The sequence below is a fragment of the Acinonyx jubatus genome, chromosome C1 (assembly GCF_027475565.1).
Source record: "Acinonyx jubatus isolate Ajub_Pintada_27869175 chromosome C1, VMU_Ajub_asm_v1.0, whole genome shotgun sequence".
In the NCBI taxonomy this organism is placed as follows: Eukaryota; Metazoa; Chordata; class Mammalia; order Carnivora; family Felidae; genus Acinonyx; species Acinonyx jubatus.
This window is the reverse complement of record NC_069381.1, coordinates 677,999-698,112: the sequence shown is the minus strand read 5'-3', so window position 1 is coordinate 698,112 and position 20,114 is coordinate 677,999. Positions and strand designations below refer to the sequence as shown.

The 20,114-nt window shown below is 51.0% G+C and overlaps 2 protein-coding genes across 4 annotated transcripts in view; both read left to right on the top strand.

Moving 5' to 3' along the window:
- The window catches only part of GNB1 (G protein subunit beta 1), an 88,703-nt gene extending 84,876 nt beyond the window's left edge, over nucleotides 1–3,827 (top strand). For all 3 annotated transcript variants that reach the window (XM_027060705.2, XM_027060703.2, XM_053205494.1), the window contains 2 exons: nucleotides 1,752–1,867; nucleotides 2,112–3,827. In XM_027060705.2, the coding sequence (XP_026916506.1) occupies nucleotides 1,752–1,858 (107 nt within the window). In that variant the 3' untranslated portion in view covers nucleotides 1,859–1,867; nucleotides 2,112–3,827. The remainder of the gene's footprint in view (nucleotides 1–1,751; nucleotides 1,868–2,111) is intronic.
- Nucleotides 3,828–7,290: 3,463 nt separating this feature from the next.
- NADK (NAD kinase) overlaps nucleotides 7,291–20,114 on the top strand; it is a 31,955-nt gene continuing 19,131 nt past the window's right edge. Inside the window, 1 exon segment of the mRNA XM_027060715.2 lies at nucleotides 7,291–7,419. Coding sequence (XP_026916516.2) covers nucleotides 7,337–7,419 — 83 coding nt within the window. The 5' untranslated portion in view covers nucleotides 7,291–7,336.

Genomic DNA, 20,114 nt, shown 5'->3' with positions numbered 1-20,114 from the left:
TTGATCTTGCGGTTGTGAGTTCCAAGCCCCATGTTGGGTGTAAAGATTACCTAAAAATAAAATCTTAAAAAAAAAAAAATAGAAAATAAAACACAAATTGTACAAAAGGTGAGAAACATCCTGTATTAAACGTGGACAGTCAGGCAGCTGCATTGAATTGACATTTTCAGAATCTTTCAACCCAGTTAATCTTGGCAGGGGGAAGAAGGGAGCATGACTTGGGGTCTTCTTGGGGGGGGGTCTTACCTTGACGTCCCGCTTTCTGATGGATCTTTACCCACCCTGGGCTGAATTCCCCTCCTGCCCCCCACTCCCTCTTGCATACCTCTTGCTCCCACTGCCCCGACAGTTTTCTGGTCCTGCTGCCACAGCAGAGGACACTGTTCCATCCAGCTGAGTCTGTCTCTTTACTCAGCTGTGACACTAAGGAGTATAGGAAATGGACACGGATTCTCTGAAATTAGCCATCAGATTCTTCCGATCAGACGTGGAATGTTCTGGATGATAATTACCTTTTTTTTTTCTAATTTTTTTTTTTTAATGTTTCTCTTTGAGAGAGAAAGAGAGACAGAGCACGAGTGGGGGAGGGGCAGAGAGAGGGGGACATAGAATCGGAAGCAGGCTCCAGGCTCCGAGCTGTCAGCACAGAGCCCGATGCGGGGCTCGAACGCCCAAACTGTGAGATCATGACCTGAACCGAAGTTGGAGGGTTAACTGAGCCACCCAGGTGCCCCTGGCTGATGATTATCTAAGCACAGGTGACTGAATGTCAACAGGAGGCTTGTCTCACTGTGGGGTCAGCATGGAGTCACTGTGTGACATCCCATTGGCCCCTCTTGCCTCAGTGTCCAGCTCTCTGTTTTGTGCCCTGTGCTAGGTTCCAGGGGTTACAAACAGATGAACAGCCCACAGGCTTACACTCTTGGGTTCTAACTGCCCTGAGATTGGAATGGTTGGCTTTTTTTATTATGATTTAGATTTATTTTCTTTTTTTCTTTCTCTTTCTTTCTTTCTTTCTTTCTTTCTTTCTTTCTTTCTTTCTTTCTCTCTCTCTCTCTCTCTCTCTCTCTCTCTCTCTCTCTCTCTGTCTCTCTGTCTCTCGCTCGCTTGCTTTCTTTCTTTTTTGTTTTTATTATATTTATTTATTTATTTTGAGGGGGGTGGGGAGGGGCAGAGAGAGAATCTCAAGCAGGCTCCATGCTCAGCGCACAGCCTGACCTGGGGCTGAATCTCACGAACGTGATGAGATCATGACCTGAGCTGAAATCGAGAGTTGGACGCTCAACTGACTGAGCCACCCAGGTCCCCCTATATTTCATTTTTTATTTAAGCTTCTTACCACAGTGAATACATTCAGGAGTTGGTGCCAAAGGTCCTAAGTTATTCACTGTGTGTGTCTGTACCTTGTTATTGTGTATGTTCCTTGTCATCACGGCTGTCTTAAAAACAGACTTCTTACCGGGGGCTCCAGTGCGTCTTTATTGTGTGTGAACACTTCCCTGTGGCTGTAGGTGTGTCCATGTTGGTTTTAAGAGAGGAGTATAGTGAGCTGCACTCGCCTTGGACCAGCGTGGTTTCTCTGCCTCCCGGTGTCCTTCCCTGCCATTGGGACATTGCAGAGGAGGGGCCTTGGCGTTCTGGGTATGCTTCCGCGGGTGGCCCTGCCAGCCAGCCCTGCATAGCATCGCCGCGTCGCCCCCAGGTGGGGCACCTCTGGGTCCTGGAGTGACTGGGCTGTCATCTGCTCTCAGGTGTCTTGGCCGGGCATGACAACCGCGTCAGCTGCCTGGGGGTGACTGACGATGGGATGGCCGTGGCGACAGGGTCCTGGGACAGCTTCCTCAAGATCTGGAACTAACGTCGACAGGTAATGCAGCAGCCAAGGTGCCCTCCCTGCGTGCACGTCTGTGTATGTATTTCACACGGCACATAGGATGTCACAGTTGCTAGATTAATTCGATGTAGAGCCGATCTGGAACTGTGCTCAGGTGAGCGTTACATCCACCTGAGGTGACGTGTCCTTAGGGCAGACGGGCGGGACGGTGGGGAGAGCAGGAGCAGTGAGTGTGGGTGTTCTCTGTTTATATTGCTTTGAACTCTGTTTAAAACAGCAGGTGGACGTCGTGGCGACTGGAAGACCATTCCAACCTTGAAGCGTTACAGTGATAGCATTTCCTCTCCACCCCTACTAACGTGGACGCCCTGCACCCCCTCAGAACTTCAAAAGGGCAAGGCCTTTTCCTTCACTTATTGCTGAAACCAAGAGCACAATTCCCATTAAGAGAACCTCTGTGCTGTAAACTGAGACAAAATTGTGCATTCCTTCCGGGACCATCGTCTTTGTTCTTTTTTGTCTGGAATGAATTTAAAAGGAAATACCATAATAAACATGTTAACCAGAAGGTAAACTTGAGTGTAATTGTGAGACAGACACACCTTTTCACTAGTTCATTTGAATTTCAGGTCAGTGACCCTATTTTGTGCTGTTCACGCAAAACAAGTGGAGGATTTTATCTCGTAACTGGTTCTAAATTTCAGGTTGTGTTTGTAACAGGATTTTGCAAACATTCATATTTCCTTCTTAAAATATATTCCTTTACGTTCAGTAGTTCAACAGGGGAAGAGGGTCTGGTGCAGCCTCTCTGAAATTGTTAATGATGTAAACTGAGTCCCTCAGTTTTTTATTTTTTGTCCTGTGTCACGTAATTGTTACGCACAAACACGGCCTAGAAAGGAAGACAGACGCTAATCAGGAAAGGAAGCAAGCACACGCCGTGGATGGTCTTGAACGCGTGATGAAGTCTACTCCAGTTAGGCACCTGTTCCTCCCCGCCCATCCTCCCTGCCTTCTCGGTTCAGTTATTAATCTCACAGCGGGTTTCCTTGTGAAGTTGGAGGGAAGGAAGTCCATGATAATAGCCTAACGCTACCCTGTGCCCCACCCCCAGCCATCAGGAACCTCTGTTTTCAAGAGAGGCGCCCGTCCCGTGCTTGGATAGTCAGTCAATTATTTGTGTATGAAACCATGTACAAATCAATGTTTTGAAAATAATGATCTCAAACTTTCTAAGTTAAATTTTAAAAAATTTGATCGTTTGCCATATTGGGTGGGTTTACTCTTAGAATCGCATGCTGTAGAAATGCTCAAAAGTGCATCCAGGACTCAGTCCTTAGATGTTCTTTTTCTTTTAAGAAATAACCTCTTTCAAGTTGTAACCATCGCGGCTCTGTCCACTTCTTGCTGCCATTCTGTGCACCGGAAGCAGTACAGCGAGCAGCCCCTCGCGCTTGGGTGGCAGGATGAGTCACTGTTTGCTTTCTTTCTTTTAAAAAAAAAAAAAGCCCTGTTGCAAAGGATTGCCGTTGGACTCGGGGGCGGGGGGAGCAGGGGGTAGAGACCCGGCCTTCCTCTGCCAACTCCTCTTGGCCTGTCTCTGCCGTGGGGCCAGCCTTCTGCATCTGAGGCGGGTCGTCGTATAACACCCACGCCTGCCCGGTCCCGCTGGAGGCCGGGGCACAGCGGTGCCGTGGGCTGCCTCCCTGCACCCGAGCCCGCTCCACGGCAGCAGCGGGGGCTTCTCTCCGTCCTGTTTCCGCAGCATCCTGTACAGAACTGCGCTGTGCCGTGCAGTAGGCCAGGGGCTGGCAGGGAGAAGAAACACGAGCCCTCCTTCCCTCCCATCCACACCTCTGTAGGAGCTCTCTGCACCCCGTGCCCTCACTGTATTTAATTTTAAAGTCCGTGTATTGCAAGGAGGCTGGATGCGAGATAGATACTATATTAAACTGTACTGTTATTTAAGATGTAATAAAGCGGTTTGACATGAGGGACTTGGGTGTGGCTGCTTATTTGCCAGGCTGCGTGGGCTCGTGACACAGCCGTCTTCCCCTGGCCGCCCTACTCGGTGACGTCGGCTGGATGTGGTCGTGTGGGCAGTGGCATGGCTGCCTGCTTTTCCGCCATGCCTTGTGTGCCCATCTAGCCGAGAGTCCCTGAAAGGAGGGTCGGGTCCTCGGCCGGCCCCACACAGTAGCAGCGCCCCAGCTGTCCCGCCACTGTCGGGGCCCAGCCGCCCTTGCCCCGCCCCTCAGGCCACTGCCCGGCGCGCGGGGAGCATCCCCAGGCGCCGTCCTGCCAGTGTCTCGTCTTCGGGGCCTGAGGCCCCTACCTCCTCCTCCCTCTGTAAGATCTAGGACGTTGCTCCAGACACATGCTTTCCTTCTGACTGAGGTTTTTATCTCCACCTGGATAAAAAGAGCGGCATCTTACAAGAAAAACTGAGTATCTCCCCCAAAGTGTGAGAAACCACTCGGGACGGGCATACCCCTGAAGGACCTCCACCCGGGCCCCGTCCCTTCCTCATTCTACAAGGTCATAAAAGGTGACTCGGTAGTTTTCTTGGGTTCAATGCTGGTCCTTTTTCATAAATAAGTGAAGACTGCCCTCCATGGGGAGTACTCCCGCCTGAGGCTCTCTTCTCCAATTACCAGCAAGACAGAGCAGCAGGAGGAGCGGGTGCATTTCTCCCGTGCGTCTCTGCCACGACCAGGGGTGCCGTCTCCCCAGGGACTGGCAGCCTGAATGCTAGGTTTGCCTGGCTTCAACCTCCTCCCCCACTGCTCCCTGAAAGACCCTGCCGGCTGTCTTACAAAATGCCAGGGAGCATCTGAGGTGCTCCTGGGGCTGATGACTGGAGTCATTGGGAGGGAGGTTCTCCCGGGAGCAGAAAGCAGGTAGTTATCCTGCACAGAGGTACACCCTGGGATGGGGTACAATGGAACCTCAGCAAGGACTGGTAGCCCACAGATGCCCACGTGTTCCCTCTGTCCTTCAGTGCCCCAGCCTGGCACCCGGCATGTCCCCTGCTCCCTGACCTGCCCCTGCATGGTGCAGCTAGCTCTCTGCTGGCTCTGAGATCACTGTCCCACTTTCTCAGCAAAGCAGCCACTGGAAACAGGTACCAGTAGGGGCATCTAGAAAGTGGCCATCTCGCTGTGCAGAAGTGAAGGGACACCTGCACAGCCAGGGTGGACTGTGTTCATTTTCAACCTTCAGGCACAAAACTCAAGCTTGCACGGACTGAGCAGGACCCTTTAGCACTTAACCTCTGCTGCCTGGACAGCCCTCGGAAAGTGACTTCTCGCTCTTTGCCATGCGTCCCCTTCCAGGGTGCTGGCCATGCTCCCTCCCCTTCCTCCAGTCTCCCCTGAGGCTTCCACCCCTCCTGTCCTAGTCATGGCCCTGCCCTTGTGGGCACCTGTTGCAAGTGTGCTGTCCAAGCTCCACACAGAGCCCTTGGGAGGCTGGACTGAGCCGGGGCCTCTCGGTGACTTCTAGGGTTCTGTCCCCACCATGCCCACTCAGTGTTGTGCCCCAGATGGATACTGGGGGCTTCTGCCACCCCCCACAGTGCCTGATCCTCAACGTGGCCCCACCAGCCCCGTGGGCTGCCCAGGCAGGGGCCCTCCTCTTCCTAGCACTCCGTCTCCCCCAGCTCCCCACTCCTGGAGTCCAGTCAAAGCCTTCCCGGAGCTAGGGCCACACTCTGCCCCTCATGTCCTCGCTGCAGGTTGCTCGGCCGGTGCCCCAGATTCCCTGAGTGAAAACCGCAGACAACAAAAACACCTGTTTCCTAGAGGCCTTGTGAGAATTCATCAAGCCCCTTTGTGCAGATGCCAGACCCCACCCACCGCAAGCTGGCACTGCCTCTGCCCCTCTGTAGCTCCTCCTAGCTGGTGGGGGTGGGGGGGCTGTCCCTTTGCTAACCACCCTGGTGAGAAGTTCACGGTCTACTCCAAGATCTTGTCCCCTGCTGGACCGTGTGCCTGGCACCTAGCAGGCCTGCAGGAAGAAGGGCTTCCTTCCACACTCGGTCACCCAAAACCACTCCCACCAGGAGGGAGCCAAGTTGGCAATTCCAGACACCGGCCCCTGGAGAGGAATAGGTAAGGAGGGGCTGGACTTGCCCTGTGCGCTCTGGCTAGAGGCCTGGGGCTGGGGGTATGGACAAGATGACTTCTGAATAGCCCAAGACACCCACCTCCACAGGGAGCCTTGGTCCTTCCCTGCCGCCCCTGTCACCCAGGCTCCTGGCCACTTCCCCTTTTGGGTGCTGGGCAATCTCTGTTCATCCTCTCACCCGTCAAGCACAGTTGAGGCCAACTTCCATGTGAGCTGGGGGCAGGACTCCAAGGAGTACCCGCTTCACCTGAGAGCTGCGCTCGAGACTGTGCTTAAAATCCAGGACCTCCCACCCTGTCTGAATGAGTCCAGCTCTAGGCAGGCAGCCTATCCTGCTCTACCCTCCATGGCCCAGGCTTCCTTCTTCCACCACCTAACCCACGCACCCTGATATCCCCCATCATTCAACCCTCCGAAGAGGGTACATCTAGGTTTTAGGGGTCTGAGGCTTAAATAAAACAGGAATCACAAGTCACATTTAAGAAGATACAAAGAAACAAATACGAGCGTTGGGAAAGGTTACCCTTGAGACCCTCTGAGGCAGAACCCTCTTCCTCAGCCCAGCCCAAACTAGCCTGCCTAGCATCCACCCACCCCTCACCCCCATCCTCACACCAGCCATTGTCCTTGGTGCTGGCCCTTCCCTCTCCCCACCAAGCCTGGCTTATTCCTACTCCGCCTTTGGACTCAGCCCAAGCCAAACGGCCTCTAGGAACCTTCCGGATGCCTTAAAGCACCCCACCCCTCCCAGCATCGGCTTCCATTACTACTGGCCAGCCTTGGGGGGGCCTGGTGGGGGTTTCCATTACTACTGACCAGTGTTTGTTGGGGCAGAGTGGGACCCGGGCCTACTGGGAAATTTTGCACAATCCGGGTCAGGTGAAGGAAGCCACAGCCCCTGTTTTTTCATCTCTGAAATGGGGAAGCACCCTCTGAGGTCGGGGTGGACAGAGGCTTTCCATTATTGCAAACACTGACACAAGTTCCCTTTAGAGAGGGACACACAGGAAGGGCCCTGCTGTGTGAACTCGGCTAGCCATAAGGCTGGCTCTTCTGCCTTGGTGCCTTCTCTATAGACTCTTCCTGATCTAGAAGGTTCTTGGGAGGCCTAGCCCAAAGCCTGGAACGTAGTAAGAGCTGGCTCAAGCATTAGTATTATTATGTTAATGACCATATCCCAGATGTGCAGCTCAAAAGGCTTCTCCTGTGGGTGTGGCTGGCGGTCACTTTAGGGAAGTGGTGGGGTTTCCAAAACAACCAGAAAAGGAAGTTACAGAGCTTGAGAAATCACCCCAAATTCCTGCCATCCTTGGCCCCCTTTCCACTCACTCTTGGTGACCCCGCTGCCCAGTGGCCCCAAGACAGCAGGGAGACATGTCCTGTCTTGTGCCCCTCTGTGTTTCAAGTCTCTGGACACAGGGCCAAGAGACCCCGCCAGAGAAGACTGACAACAGCAGGTATGGGGGTTGTGGAAACCTGGAAGTCAGGCGGTTTGCAGAGTACTCCAGTCTATACGAGGTGTGGGACACCTGAGTGTACACAAGGAATAATGGTGGGCACTTGGGAGCCCAGGCATATTACCAAGCACCCAACAGTGCACTGCCCCGGGGTTCCTCTACAGTGACCCGCATCAGCTTATTCATAGATGTGTCCCAGGAGCCTGGCACACTATTGGGATACTTGACTCCTGGGTGGATTGGGGAAGGCCTGCAGCGAAGGTACAAAGTGGGCACTGTGGCCTTGGTCCCCTTCCTCCCTCCTGTCTGGGTCCTGCAGTGGTGGTGGGAAAGGGGGGAGGGGAGGACAGTGCTAGCAAGTCACCACACAGTGGCCCCTCTGACATCCCAACCCTAGAGCCCCTGCAGTCCAAGTGGTGTGCAAGTCCCTGCCAGGCTGCTTGGGGTGGACGAGGCCCCTGGTAGCCGGCCCAGGCCGCCCCCTTCCAGCTGTCCTGGCAGGGAGGGGCCCGTGCTGCCGCAGCTGCTCACAACGAGTTTTGGTTCCCCAAACATGTTCCTTCTCCGCAGATTCATACCCTGTCAGTTACGGAATCCTAGGCGGGTGCTGTCACCACTCGCGGGGCCGAGGCCAGCCCACCCTAACCGCGGTGGTGGGGAGCTGGGACAGCCAGGGGGCAGGGGCAGGGGCAGGGGGTGCCAGCCCAGCGGGCTGACGGACGAGTATCCGAAGCGGCGGGGTGACCGAGATCCAAGGTTCTTCCTCCCGGAGGCCGCCGTCGGGGTCGCGGCGGCCGAAGGCCCACCCCAGATCCCAGGCCCCCCGACCCCAGGCCCCGACCACAGCCCCGCCTTTCCCATCCCAGACCCCAGTCCTTGCCGGCCGAACCACGTGCGCGGGGGGCGTGGCGCGGGAAGGGCGCATGCGCGGCGCGTGGCGCATGCGCGGCGCGGGAGCGCACGCGTGCGCACTGGCTGTATTGCTGCTCGGCGGGCCGGCGCCGCGGTCCCGGCGGCCGTGGGGCGGGGGGCGGCCATGGGGCGGGGGGAGGCCGCGGCGCCGGGGGCCGGCTAGCGACGGCGAGCGGCGGCGGGGCGGCGGGGCCCGCGGGCTCGGCCCGGAGAGGGGACGGTCCCGCAGGCGCCCGGGGCAGCGAACGGTGAGTGCGCGCGGCCGCTCGGCCCTGCCCTCCGCCCGCGGTCGCCGCCGCCCGTGGTCGCGGGGCCGCCCGGAGGCCGGGGACCGGCGGGGGGAGGTGTTGGGGGCGCGATCCCGCCGGCCGACGGGGTGTGGGCCTGAGGGCGCGACCCCCGACTTGGCCCGCGACGACTGCCTCCTGAGTCGGCCCCTTGGCGGGCAGCCTGGCGGGTCGGCCCTCGCCGGCAGGTCGGGGTTACCGGAAAGCGCCCCGCACTCGGTGCCAGACACCCACCGGTGACCCGCGGCGGCTGGAACCCGCGGTGTCTCGGGCCGGGGTCGCTCCAAGCAAACGGATGCCTTTGGTTCTGAGTAACAGGTTACTTTTCCTTTCCCGTCTTGGGGCGCAACTGTCTCACGTGGAAGACTTCCTCATTCGTTTTGGGAATACGCCCTGGCTTTAACCAAGTGACTTGCTTTCCCATCTTTCCGGATGACGCCATTCAAGGACTCATTCCCCCAATTCCGCTTGCCCCCCGCACCTCCCCGTCCCTGGGCCTTGCACACCCCGGGCCTTTCTTCACTGGGACCTTTGCCCCCGCCACCTGGTGACTTGAGGACAGGGACAGGTGCCAGTGCAGTGCCTAGCCCAGTGGCTCCGCTTGGAGGTGAGCCCTCCTGATGGGTCTGGGATTTTTGTTTTTGTTTTTAATTTGCCGGCAGGTCTGTGTTGCCGGCACAAAACCCGTGATGGTAGAGGGTTCTCCCAGACGCTGGCCCAGCAGCAGTCAGTCCTTCCTTGGGCAGTGGAGGTGGCTGATAAGTAAAAGGGGAAACAGTTGATTTTATTGAGTTTACCACCTGAGAAAAGGTCGGTTTAACCTGCAGAATGAAGAGGCGGGCGTTTTATTATGGGAGTTGATGGCCCCACATCTTTATTACCCAAATCACCACTTTTCTCAAAGCATGGATGTTACAACAGCCAGAGGGAGCTTCAGGAAGCAGGCCCAGCAACCAGGGGAGGGAATGTGCGGGGACAGTGCACTTAGACCTGCAGGGCTGCCTCCAGCAGGGTCACTGCCATCCTATTGCACCTGTTGACGGGCGGGTGCAGCCGCCTGCCTATAAAAGCCCCCTTCGGGTCTCGAATCCTGTTCAGGGATTATGGGGTTTCACGTTAGGCTCTTTGTTCATGTTCCCAGAGAACTTTCCAAAAAGTCTTTCTTGGACGGTCTGCTGCCAGAGCAAATGTCCAGTGTTACAACATCCTTGCCAGCCTGGGGCATTCTGTATGGAGGGAGAAGGGAGGGGCAATTTAATAGGTACTTATCGTCCAACTCAGTGTCATCCAGTGAGGATGGGCCTGTTTCTGCCACCATACACGCTTTCCTTTTCCATTCAGTATTTCCACAAATACGGATGGAGAGCTCACACTGGACATCATGTGTGTCGTGTGCGTCTGTGGGCGTGTGTGGGACTTGTGTCCTGGTTGCCTCAGGCATCTCGGTGTGTCCCCTCTCCACCATGTGTGGGTTCTGTGAATACTTTTCTAATAAAATGTCTCAATGCCGAAGTTGCTTTTTTTTTAAATTCTTTTTTAATGTTTATTGATTTTTGAGAGCGCGTGAGCGGGGGAGGGGCAGAGAGGAGACACAGAATCTGAAGCAGGCTCCAGGCCCTGAGCTGTCAGCACAGAGCCTGATGCGAGATCATGACCAGAGCCGAAGTCAGAGGCTTAACTGACAGCCACCCACGTGCCGCCGAAGTTTTTTAAAATTAGATTCATGCTGGGGCACCTGGCTGGCTCAGTTGGGAGAAAATGTAACTCTTGATCTTGGGGTTGTGAGTTCAAGCCCCACATTGGATGTAGAGATTACTTAAATAAAAATAAAACTTAAAAAGTAAATAAAATTAGATTCGTGTTGTCAGGAACTTGAATGAACTTGGAAGGAATTAGAATTTCATCCTTTTTTTTTAATGTTTATTTAATTTTGAGAGAGAGTACTAGCAGGGGAGGGGCAGAGAGAGGAAGACACAGAATCCGAATCAGGCTCCAGGCTCTGAGCTGTCAGCCCAGAGCCTGACGCAGGGCTCGAACCCACAAACTGTGAGATCATGACCTGAGCCGAAGAGGCTTAACTGACTGAGCTACCCAGGTGCCCCAGGATTTCATCCTTTTAAAACAGTTAAAACCAAACCAACCTGAATTAAATGAGAGTCCTGATTTATAATTGTCAAAAAATACTTAAATCTTAAAAGTTGGTTTTAATATTTAATATTATTATGTAAATTAGTTTATTGCTCAGTCATCAAATTAGTCTTTGCAAGTAAATATTAATAGCTTTAGACAATGAGTAATATTTTTTTTGATTTTATTTATTTTAGAGAGCATGAGCCGAGGAGAGAGAGAGAGAGAGAGACACACACACACACACACACACACACACACACACACACACACACACGGAGGGAGAGAGGGAGAGAGAGAATCCCAGGCAGGCTTCACACTGCTCTCAGAGCCTGGCAGAGGACTTGGACTTGATCCCACGACCCTGGGTCACAGCCTGAGCCAAAATCAAGAGTCAGACACTCAACCAACTGAGTCACCCAGGCACCCCAAAACCAGATGATTTTGAAATACATTTGTCTTTTGTGATTTTGATTGGTTTCTTTTTTTTATTATTAAATGTTCGTTCTGAAATAATTATAGATTCACAGGAAGTTGTGAAAGTAGTACAGAGAGACCCTTGTAACCTTCTCCAGCTTCATTTAACATACCTGTAGTACAGTAATACGAAAACTAGGAAATTGGCGTTGGAAAAACAACGTTAGCTATACTACACTCCTAATTCAGATTTTACCAGTGTTTTATGTGTGTATAATTCTCTGCACTTTTACCCCATTTATACACAGGTGTACCTACAACCACAGTCGAGACTCGGAACTCTTTGTCACTGAGGGATCCCCTGCTGCCCCCTGCCACGCTCACATTCCCGGCACCCTCCACTCTCCCCCTCCTCTGTGATTTCGTTATCTTGAGAATGTGTATGGGACCATTCAGTGTGTCACCGATTGACTCGGCATAATGCCCCCGAGGTCCATCCGAACTGTTGCAGGCATTAATAGCCTGTCCCTGCTTGTGTTTTACCGTGTGGATGGATGGTTGGCAGTTTGTTTAATTAACTAGCAGGAAGATGTGGGGGCGGCCGGTTGCAGTCTTTGGCTGTGGCCTGCAAAGTGGCTGTGGACAGATGATAAACACCAACTTGCAGTTGCTGGCTTGTATGGTTTTGTTTTTAAGATTTTATAAGAAACTGCCAGGCTTCCAGACTATACCTTCCACGTTCCCACTGCAGTGCGTGAGTGCTGGTTTCTCTACAGTCTGGCCTTTGGTTGTCCTGGCCGACCTGGCAGGTGTGTAGGGACACGGTCCTTTGAATTTGCATTTCGGAGCAGCTGACGGTGTGGGTCTTTCACGTCTTGGTTACTGCGTGCGCATCCTCTGTTTAATCTTTTTTGCCCATTTTCTGATTGGAATCCTGGGTTTTTTACTGTGGCATTTTGAGATCTCTTTACATATTCTAGATAGAAAACCTTTGTTGGATATCTGGTTTCCAGATATTTTCTCCCGGTCTGCAGCTTGTTGTTTTTATTCTTTTAATAGGGTCTTCCACAGAGCAAGCTTCTCATTTTAATTAAGTCCAATGTATTGTTTTTTGTTGTTGTTGTTGTTGTTGTTTTACCTTTTATGGACTGCTTTTTATATCACGTATAACAAATTCTCTCGAGTCCTACGTTCTAAAAACTTCCTCCTGTGTTTCTTTTCCTCCTTCCCGTCTTCCCTCTTTCCTTCCTTCCCTCCCTCCCTCCTTCCTTCCATCCCTTTTTTAATAGGCTTCACACCCAGGACAGAGCCCGACTCAGGGCTTGAACTCATGACCCTGACATCGAGACCTGAGCTGAGCTCAAGAGTCAGACACTTAACCAACTGAGCCACCAGGTGCCCCTCTTTTTTTTTTTTATTAAATTTTTTTTTAATGTTTTTATTTATTTTTGAGACAGAGACAAGGCATGAGCAGGGGAGGAGCAGAGAGAGGGAGACACTGAATCTGAAGCAGGCTCCAGGCTCCGAGCTGGCAGCACAGAGCCTGATGCAGGGCTGGAACTCACAGATTGTGAGATCATGACCGGAGCTGAAGTGGGACGCTCAACCGACTGAGCCACCCAGGCGTCCCCTTTTTTTCTTTTTTTTTGAGGTTTTATTTTTGAAGTATCTCTCCACCCAACATGGGGCTTGAACTCACAACTCTGAGACCAAGAGTCACGTGCTCCACTGACTGAGGCAGCCAGGTGTCCCTCTCCTACATTTTCTAATGAAAGCTTTATAGTTTGTGTCTTACACTTGATACAGTCCATTTTTATTTGTTTTCAGTTATTTTTGTTTAAGGTGTGAAGTTCAGGTTGAGGTTCACTTTTGTTTCCCCAGCTTTATTGAGAAGTAATTGACATCTGTCACCACGTAAGTTTAAGGCGGACAGCATTTGTTGGGTACAAAGTGTTGCCCTAAGACTCAGTGTCGTAGAACTCTAGAGCTGCAAGTGGGAGCTGAGATAGCACGATCTGCACATTTGGCTGTAGGGGGGACTGCAGTCGGCCCTTGTCCCACGGACATCTGAGGAGCTGGTGGGAAGTGATTTTGACCTGGTGGAAGCAGCTTGGAAGGCCATGCACCGCAGGCTGCACAACGACCTTGGTCATGGTTGATGGATCATCCCTTCCCAGCGGGTCTCAGTGCTTGGGAAGGAGCCCTTACTGCTACTTGCTTCAATTCCACGTTTATTTGGCTTTTTTTTTTTTAACGTTTATTTTTGACAGAGAGAGCACAAGCGGGACAGTGGCAGAGAGGGACAAAGGATCCAAAGCAGGCTGTACACTGACAGCAGCGAGCCCAATGTGGGGCTCAAACTGCAAGATCGTGAGCTGAGCCTAAGTCAGACGCTTAACCGACTGAGCCACCCAGGTGTCCCTTGACTTCTCAACTAATAAAACTTATAAATTAAACTTTCAGCATTGATTACAGACCTGACATTCCCCTCTGCCATTTAAATGAGAATAACCCAGAATGATTTGTTCCTTTGAATATGGTACCCATGATGGCAAACAAAATATGTAAAAATCCGGTGATTATAAAATTCACTATAAGCCTTTCGAAAATATCAGCATTGTAGGGGTTAATTTATTTATCTTCTCAGGGCCATAGTAAGCTTACTAGGTAGTTCTTTCTGTGCCTCCCTGGAGCGACAGTTTTCCACGTCCTAGGATTATGGCCTTCCTTGCCCAGCTCGCAGTGCAGGGTCAGCGTAAGGACGCGTGACACTGGGGACCATGTGTGTCCCCCTGGTGACCGTAGCTGCAGAGCCCCGTGTGGAGCATTTGCATTATTGTTTCCTGAACTTCTCTTCAGTGGGGCTTTTTAAGGCGTTCCTTCCTTACCCACGGCCGTCAGCTCCTTGCAGCCTGCTGCAGTGTCCCCAAGCGTGCTCTTCGATATGTGTTCGAGCAGAGTTTTGGACCCATTCCCTGCAGCCGCCCACTTACCTCATGTGTTCCTGGAAACCGAAGTGTGCTCTCCATGGTCATTTAGAAAGGACGTCAGGGGCGCTGACCAGGAGCTGGCTCTGCAGGGTCCTCTCTCCTCTAGGACCCTGGGCCCCTCTTGTAGGCCCCCCTGCCGTGTTGGGTCCTGTTCTGTAGGCACTGTGGTTGTCAGCAGGGGCTTAGGAGTATGGGCCCGGATGCCAGCTCTGCCCCGTCCGAGCCGTGTGACCCTGGACTGCAGTGTCCTAGACGCTCCCTGTGCGGCTCATTGTGAGGGGGAGTCAGGCGATGGCACCTGGGCCCCCGGCCAGGGCCTGCCAGGGTGGGCACTGGGCCTGGCCAAGGGCCCTGGTTCCCCTGGATGTGCTCCTGCCGTCCGTCGGTCGTCCCGGTTTCGGGTGACTGTCCACATTCCTGCAACCGTTCCTGCTTCTGCTGCTTCGTTTCCGGGCAGCTCGAGGGAGGCACAGGCGCACGGGGCCTGGCTCGGCCTTATCTAGACGCTTCCCTCCTCCCGAGCTGGCGGTGAGACGTATTTTACCGTGTTCACCCTTTTCTGTGTCACAGCCGGCTTCGGTGTCATTTGTCAACCCGTCCTTTTTTTCGCAGACATTGTTTGTTCCCACAATGGTAATAATTTCCTTTCAAAGCTTACGACTCATTACAAGTTGCCTAGTAGGTTCCTTTAACTGCTTCTTTTGCCCTTTCTTCACCGCAGGTGGTTCTGGGTCCCACACCTTGTGGGGCATTTCGGGCGCCCCTGCCCTGATTTTGTACGTTAGAGGAGAGCAGCGGTTTGTTTTCCCCATCAGGGTGGCGGGATGAGGCTGCCACACGCCTCTTGGTAACAGCTCACGATGGATTTTTTTTCCCCTCCTTTGCTGAGGTTTTATTAGTGAAAAATGTTAATTTTGTTTTAAAATTTTTTTTAATGTTTATTTATTTTTGAGAAAGACAGAGTGCGAGCAGGGGAGGGGTAGAGAGAGAAGGAGACACAGGATCCGAAGCAGGCTCCAGGCTCCGAGCTGTCAGCACAGAGCCCGACGCGGGGCTCAAACCCGCGAACCATGAGACCGTGACCCGAGTGGAAGTCGGACACTTAACAGACTGAGCCCCCAGGCTCCCCAACGAGAGTTATCTGAGCCCCCGTATCTGAGCTTCCACGTCTTCACAGGGAAGAAAGCACTCCAGGGCACAAATTGTTTTCGCAGAGTTGTATACGTTTTACATCTCGTAAAAGCTCAAAAGATGAGAGATCAGCACATAGGCCAGCGTCCTGAGTTGTGTCGTGAAGGAATTCAGGGGCAGGAGCTTTGCTCGATGTCTCCAGGGCAAGATGGTTTTCCTTCAGGCTGCTGTCTCACGAGGCACAGGCACAGTGTGCACGTGAGCCATAAACCAGGCCTCGGGTTCCAACGAAGTTTACGTACAGTCATGCTGACTTAGAAATCTAAAGTGGAGCCCCCTGTATGCGAGGCCCATGGAGAGTTTCTCTCTCATCGTCGCGGACGCACAATGTTCTATTAATTTCAGACGTACAACACCGATTCAACAACGTCTGTACGTTACTCAGTGTTCACTGTGGTAGAGGCAGTCTCCGTCTGTCACTGTACGTTATTGCAGAATTACTGACTTTATTTCCCATGCTGTACTTCTTCGTCCCTGACTTGTTTACTTGATCACTGGAAGTTTGTACCTCTTAATCCCCTTTACCTATTCCATCCATCCCCACACCCACTTGCCACATAGCAACCACCAGTTTGTCCTCCATACGTGAAAGTGTTTTCTGTTCATTTGTTTTGTTTAGATTCCACCTTAAGTAAGAGTGTATGGTATTTGTCTTTCTCTGACTTATTTCACTTAGCTAAATACTCTAGCTGCATCCATGTTGTCACAAATGGCAAGGTCTGATCCTTTGTTGTTGTTTTAAGCATTTATTTTATTTTGTTCATTTTGGGGGAAGTAAGCTCTACACCCAGCGTGGGGCTTGAACTCATGAACCAGAGATCAAGAGTCACACGCCCTACCGCCCCAACCAATCAGGCACCCCAAGATCTGATCCTTTTTTATGACTAATACTCTCGTACGTTCCACATCTTCATCGTTCATTGTCCTGTGGATGGACACTTGGGCTGCTCCCATATCTTGGCTATTGTAAGTAGTGCTGTGTACACATAGGGGTGCAGATATCCTTTCAAGAGAGTGCTTTCTTGGGTAAATACCCAGTAATGGAATTAGTGGGCCATATGATATTTCTGTTTTTAATTTTTTGAGGCACCTCCATTCTGTTTTCCGTGGTGGCTGCACCAATTTACATTCCTCCCAACAGTGCACAAGATTTTCCTTTTCTTCACACTGTCGCCAACAGTTGTCTTCTTGTCTTTTTGACTCTAGCCATTCTTACAGGCGTAAGGTAATACCTCATTGTGGTTTTGATTTCTATTTCCCTGATGATTAGTGATGTTGAGCGTCTTTTCATGTGTCCGTTGGCCATCAGTAGGTCTTTGGAAAAATGTCCACTCAAGTCCTCTGTCCATGTTTTAATCAGAGTGTTTTGTTTTTTTTTCTGTTGAGTTGTATAAGTTCTTTATATATTATGGATATTAATTCCTCATCAGATATATCAGTTACAGATATCTCCTTTCATTCACTAGTTGCCTTTTTGTTCTGTTGATGATGTCCTTTGCTGTGAAAAAGCTTTTTCCTTTGGTATAGACTCAGTGGTTTATTTTAGCTTTTGTTTCCCTTGCCTCAGGAGACATAAATATGTTGCTAAGGGTGATGTCCAAGAGATTACTGTCTGTGTTTTCTTTTAGGAGTTTTTTGTTTGTTTGTTTTTTGTTTTTTTTGGTTTCAGTTCTCACATTTAGGTCTTTAATGAATTTTGAGTTTATTTTTGTGTATGATTTAAGAAAGTGGTCCAGTTTCATTCTTTCACATGTAGCTGTCCAGTTCTACCAACACTATTTATTGAAAAGGCTGTCTTTTCCCCATTGTATATTCTTGCTTCCTTTGTCATAGATTAATTGACAGTATAGGTGTGGGTTTATTTCTGGGCTCTCTATCCTGTTCCATTGGTCTCTGTGTCTGTTTACGTGCCAGTACCATATTGTTTTGATCACTGTAGCTTTGTAGTGTAGTTTGAAGTCTCAGATTGTGATGCCTCCAGCTTTGTTCTTCTCAAGATTACTTTGGCTGTGGCAGGTCTTTAGTGGTTCCATATAAATTTTAGGATTATTTGTTCTAGTTCTCTGAAAAATACTATTAGTATTTTGATAGGGATTGCATTAAATCTGTAGATTGCTGTGGGTAGTATGAACATTTTAACAATATTCTTCCATGAGCATGGTATATCTTTCTATTTGTGTCATCTTTGATTTCTTTCATCAGTGTTTTATAGTTTTCAGAGTACAGATATTTTACCTCCTTGGTTAAATGGGATGGTCAAAATGGATTTTTAAATTTTTTCTTAATCTTTGTTTATTTTTGAGAAAGAGAGAGAGAGAGACAGAGTGTGAGCAGGGGAGGAGCAGAGAGAGAGGGAGACACAGAATCCGAAACAGACTCCAGGCTCTGAGCTGTCAGCCCAGAGCCCGATGCAGGGCCTGAACTCATCGGCGATGAGATCACGACCTCAGCTGAAGTCGGACGCCCGACTGACTGAGCCCCCCAAGGGCCCCCTTTAGACAGTTCTTAATGTAATAAGGAGGTAAACACATGCATGTGGTTTTTTTCCACATACTGAGCCAAACTCTGCCACCTTGGATCTCTTACCAGCATCTCCTGGCACCGTTTTGGGTCCTGCGTGGCCTTTCTGTCCTCACCTCCCGGCACTTGGTGCCACCCCCCAGCTCTGCATCCTGAAACCCTTGCCGCTCTTGGGTCTCCTGCCCACCCACCGCCGGAGAGCCCATCCAATTCCGTGGTTGTAAGCGTTCACCAGGTGCTGACGGAACCCAGATCTCTGTGCCCAGACCAGCCTGTCCCCTGAGCTCTGGCCTTCAACGTGTAGCCTGCTTGGCTGGTAATAGCCATGGGAATTCGGTGAGGCCCTTTTCAGGCCCTTAGAACCCTCAGTAAAATAGGATTTCTGTAGCTTCCATCATCAGACGGGGAGGGAAGACAGGCCACAAATGAGAGAGTAATGTGAGGGCAGGTAGTGACAACCACAGAGACCAGGAAATGAGTGTGGGGGAATATGGAAGTCTTGAGAAAGTGGCATTGGAGCAAAGATCTCAGTGGCGGCTTATTTCCAGCTTCAGGGCATCGCAAGTAGGGTCCCACACAAGTCTTTGTGTGGACCCGCGCTTTCGTTTCTCTTGGCGACGCCCAGGAGCCCGTGGCGGATGTAGCCACTCCGTTCCCAGCAGCGGCGTGGGCGGCCTCCAGTTCCTCTGCAGCTGCGTCAACACTTGCCGTGGTCAGTAGGCCCTCTCACTTCCTCAGCGGGTCCGGCAGTGTCACGTGCTCTCCTACTGTGGCTCGAACTCGTGTTTCCGCGATGGCTGATGCCCTCGGGCATCCTTTCGTGTGCTTCTTCCCAGTTGATACGTCTTCTTTGGGGAACTTGCCCAAAGTTGGGATCTTTTGCCCGTTTTCTTTAAGTTTTTATAATCCTTTATGCATTCTGGATGCGAGGCTTTTGTAACATATATGTGTAGCAGCCTGTAGCTTCTATTTTCATTTTCTGAACAGTTATTTTAAGAAGGGTAAAAGATTTTAATTGTAATGAATTTGTCAGGTCTTTTTCTTTGATACTTTGTGATCTTTGATTTAAGGAACTTTTTGCCAGATCCAGGGCCACTAAGATTTTCTTCAGTGTAAAAGTTTTGTAGTTTTGATTCTTACGTTTAGGTGTATAAGCCATGTCGCGTTAATCTTTGTCCGGGCACGCTTCGGAGATATTGCAGGCTGGGGTCCACCGCAGTAAAGCAAATCCTGCGATCAAGTGAGTCAAATGAATCTTTTTGGTTTCCCGGTGCACATAAAATTTATGTTGATAGTGTGTTGTAGTTTCTGAAGTGTGAAGTGTCTAAAAAAACAATGTACACACCTCAATTTAAAAATACTTTCCTTGCTGAGGCACCTGGTTGGCTCAGTCGATGGAGCATGCGACTCTTGATCTCAGGGTCGTGAGTTCCAGCCTCATGGCGGGTGTAGAGATTACTTAAAAATGAAATCTTATAAAGTAAAAATAAATTTGGGGCGCCTGAGTGGCTCACTTGGTTAAGCGTCCGACTTCAGCTCAGGTCATGAACTCACGGTTCATGGGTTCGAGACCCGCATCAGGCTCTGTGCTGTCAGCCTGGAGCCTGGAGCCTGCTTCGGATGCTGTGTCTCCCTCTCTCTCTGCTCCTGCCCTGCTCACACTCTGTTTGTCTGTCTCTTTCTCTCTCTCAAAAATAAATAAAGGTTAAAAAAATATTTTTAAATAAAAATAGATATTGGTAAAAATGCTAACCATCATGTGAGCTCAAGGGACAGCTGCTGACTGGGCACTGTGGCGGGTGCCGAAGGCTGGCATGGCCGTGGCGATTTCTTAAAATAAGACAACAATCAGCTTTGCTGCACTGATTAACTTTTCCTTTCAAAGATGATTTCTCTGCAGTACGTGTTGCTGTTTGATAGCATTTTACCCACAGAACAACTTTTAAAATTGGAGCCCATCCCCTCTCACCCTCCTGCTGCTTTATCAACGAAGTGTATGTCATATTCTATTTTTAATGTTTATTTATTTTTGAGAGGGAGAGAGCACATGCGCAAGTGAGCAGGGGAGGGGGCAGAGAAAGAGAGAGACGGGGATCCAAAAGGGGCTCCGCGTTGACGGCAGAGGGCTCAGTGCGAGGCTTGGACCCACGAGCCGTGAGATCATGACCTGAGCCAGAGTCAGACATTTAACCAACTGGGCCACCCAGGTGCCCCAAGTGTACGTCATATTCTAAATCCTTTTTCACTTCAA